Genomic DNA, 3,810 nt, shown 5'->3' with positions numbered 1-3,810 from the left:
CACAAAAAAAAAAAAAAAAAAAAAAAAAAAATCAATTTGGTTAACTTTTAGCTGATGTTCTTATGGGGTTTTTCTGGGAATTATTTTGGTTTTTGTTTGATTTTTATAACACTAAAATCTAGGATTGAAAATCAATCATTAATTCAAAATTAAGGATAAGTGTATATTTAAATTTTTTAAAATAAAATTTTATTAATTTAACCTTAAATTGATGCTCTCAAGGCAACAATTCATAAAAATTATTTGTGTGTATATGTATATATTTTGTAGGTTTACTATCTACATAGTGTACAGAACAAAAAATAGATTTGAATAAAAACTCCTTATATTGTTGTTTTTGAGAAACATTCTATTTGTTATCTATATTTTTTAAGTAACAAATTCATTTTACTAATAACGAATATAAGACTTTAAAGTTGGCATACATACATTAACCATGGTAGCACGAGTTAATTACTTATTCCAATAATAAGCAAACCTATTACCTACGTGCATAGGGGCTAACAAACCCTATTACGGTTAGACCTACAAAATTAAATGGAGGGTAATGATGAGCGTACCTTGCAAATGGACATGAAATCGTGATCGGACTCGCGATCGCCAATGCCAAGATCCGGCGAAGTTTCACCGAACTCCTTCAAAATAGCCAATCTCTTCAATTTTCCGACCAGAACTCCAGGTTTCTTGACGAATCCGGTGGCCTTCTTGGTCTTAGGGTTGACCTCAATTTCTGTGCCTAAAACTTTGTCTCCGCCGAGAAAATCCTTAACAAATGGCTCCACCATAATCGTCGGATTCGCCGTCACCACAACTTTTCTCTTACATTTGTTGAACACTTCAAAACTCTCTGCTCTCACGTCCGACGCGTAAAACCTCCACAAATTTTCCACTCAATTAGTCTATGAAATGCACTCTTTCCAAGAAGTCTAACGCATATTTTCAGTAACGTTCCAGTTTTTCATTACTAAGCGAAACATACAAGCATTTGTTCTATGATCTCTAGTTTTCTAACATTTTTAATATTATAAACAAAACTTTTGGACAAACCTCAACTTCAAACAAGAGTAGCCACTTAACTATTAAACTTCGGTTCCGTCAGTTTGGAGTTCAAAATGTAAAAATACATAATATAAGTGTTCAACAAATGAAAACACGGTTAAGTTTCGATCTCGATCTTACCTAGGCAAGACAGCGCGGGAGGCGAGTTCGATATCTCGGACTTTGAGGCCAGCGTAGGAGATGAAGATGAGGATCTGAATTCCAATGGCTTCAGACACGAACAAGTAAGCGATTATTATAATCGGAAGCGAAAGCAACAGAATGAGTCCACGAAGAAGGCTACCGGCTTCAATCGCCACCAGCATGAAGTACGGGAAAGAACTACTCGAAATCAGTAGCGTTCCGTCGAGATCGGCAGCGATCGACTCGTACTCCGTGCCGGAGCAAGTTGTAATCGACCGAAACTTAGTGGCTTTCTTATGAGCAGCAGCGGTGGCGGCCATTGCGGTTTTCAATGGAGATTGGCCGGCGACCAGCGAGATGGGAGTGATTTTAGAAATGGGGTTTTCTTTTGGGAAGAAATGGACGGTTGGGTTTTAAATGAAAGGAAATTATTGAAAGTTTTTCTTATTTCTATTTTATTTTATTTAATTATTTAATTATTTAATTATTTAATTATTATTATTATTATTTCTTAAATTTTGGTGAAGGACAGTTGGGGTTGTTGGAGGCAGTGTTGCTTAATGAATACATTGATTTATTTATTTATTTATTTATTATTATTATTATTTTCTAATATTATAATTTGATTGTGACCCATTAGTCAATGCCCCCAATAAATCTTTGAATTAATAATTAGAACAATTTATTCAAACACTAAATATCGGGTTGAGTTGATTTTTTTTAAATTAAAAATTATGTTCGGTTTGTGGGTTAGATAATTTTTTTATTGGGTCAACTCGACTAACCCTTCTCTACTTGTAACAGATGTTAGTGATGAGTTGTGACTAGTAAATATTAGATACTCTAAGATTTTAGGTATTAATTTGACAGATATATAGATAAATAGCTTTTAAAATAATAATAAAAAAAATTCACAACTCCGACCCCTCCAACTTGAAAACATAGGGTTAGGTTGAATTAGGTAGTAAATCTTGTTTGATTCATTCGGGTAGTCATCCCGACCGACACAAAATTTTAAGTTAATAAAATATATATATATATATAATTCAACCCAACTCAACTCGTGCATACGCTTAATTTTAGGTTAACTAATAAGTTCGGTTTAAAAGTTTACCTTTACTTTTAAATAACGCTAAATTTTTTAATTAATGATCAAATTTAATAACCATTAATATCTCAATAACTTCACATCAATGAACTTTAATATATATATATATATAAAATATTTCATCAATTTAAGTTTAATTAAAAATTTAATCTTTTGTATTTATTTAGTGTTTGAATTTTGTATTTATAATAAGAGTTTGAGCCACCAAATTTAAATGCAACCAATTAATTTTGTCCAATAAATTTTTTAATTTAAATTTTGTGTGTTGAAATATTTGATAAAAAAAATATTTATAGATTTTTTTAGATAGTATTTTAAAATTTTAGAGTTTTATTAGATATAAAATTTAAATTTATTTCTAATCGATGAATTTTAAACATAAAATAAAAATTTTAAGACAAATAAATCTCATTAAACTTGAGGTTGAAAAAGCTTTTGACAAAAGTGAGTTGAGACTCCATTGATTTTGGGGTTACACGAAAAGACTACATACGGGACAATTTGGATTACAACTTGTTTATTAACTCCAAATTTCTCTATTTTAGTTACCGTGCCTTCCTAAGTGTAGTTTGCTAGTCGGAATAGTTCCAAAAATTTTTGGAAAACCCTTGGAGGAACCTATTATAGGTAAAAAATAGGGTTAGTATTGAATTCGGGACGAAAAACAAGTAAATGGAGGTCAAAACAGCCGAAGAGAACCACTCATGCACGCAAGAGGTTCCCCATGCGCACTTACCATGCACCAAGCGAAGCTGCAATTGCGGGTCAGTTCACAGGTGCACGGGTCATAAGCGCAGATCGGGTTTCAATTCAGGACAACGTTTTGGTTCACAGGGGTCGATGAGTTGAGTTTAAAATTTTGTTTATGATATCTAGATGTAAGATACATAGAAACAGAATGTTCGAAGAAAAATAATGTTTAAAAATATAAATAACTGTATTTCGCTCAAAGATTTTAAAATCGATCGGTCTACCCCCTTATAAAAATGTTTAGTTCTATCAATAAGATTAAGCATATTAATTTATTTTACTCGTAACCTGTTTATTGTGCTTTACTTAAATGGAAACAAGTTTATTTTAATTGAATTTAAGCATTTATGTAATATTCGTGCAAAGTGAACGTATTATCATGATATAAGATGAAAACTAGTGGAAAGACGAAGAACGTGACCATGAAACTAGACATGAGCAAGACATACGTGACTATATTCATCCAAAAACTAAGTTCCTTCTTAGAAAATTTCTCGAAAACCATTTTATAGAACAAACATACCCAAGAACTTTACTTTTTTTTTCGAAATTTCAAATCATAGAATGAGGACAAAAAATACGAACACGTGAATAAATTAAAATAATATTTTATCTCAAGATAAGTCATTTTTGCATAAAAAATTATAAGTTCGAATTTTCACCCCTTAAAATTTTTGCCTTCATATATATATATATATATATATATATATATATATATATATATATATATATATATATATATATATATATATATATATATATATTTTTTT

At 30.6% G+C, this 3,810-nt stretch overlaps 1 protein-coding gene across 1 annotated transcript in view; it reads right to left on the bottom strand.

Annotated features, from left to right (window-relative positions):
• The window catches only part of LOC111499251 (probable glycerol-3-phosphate acyltransferase 8), a 4,301-nt gene extending 2,724 nt beyond the window's left edge, over positions 1-1,577 (bottom strand). Inside the window, exons 1-2 of the mRNA XM_023150796.1 lie at positions 1,180-1,577; positions 561-873 (exon numbers count right to left, since the gene is read on the bottom strand). Coding sequence (XP_023006564.1) covers positions 561-873; positions 1,180-1,502 — 636 coding nt within the window. The 5' untranslated portion in view covers positions 1,503-1,577. The remainder of the gene's footprint in view (positions 1-560; positions 874-1,179) is intronic.
• Positions 1,578-3,810: the final 2,233 nt, after the last annotated feature.

The sequence above is a fragment of the Cucurbita maxima genome, unplaced genomic scaffold (assembly GCF_002738345.1).
Source record: "Cucurbita maxima cultivar Rimu unplaced genomic scaffold, Cmax_1.0 Cma_Scf00026, whole genome shotgun sequence".
Taxonomy (NCBI): Eukaryota; Viridiplantae; Streptophyta; class Magnoliopsida; order Cucurbitales; family Cucurbitaceae; genus Cucurbita; species Cucurbita maxima.
This window is presented reverse-complemented; position numbering and strand designations above follow the sequence as displayed.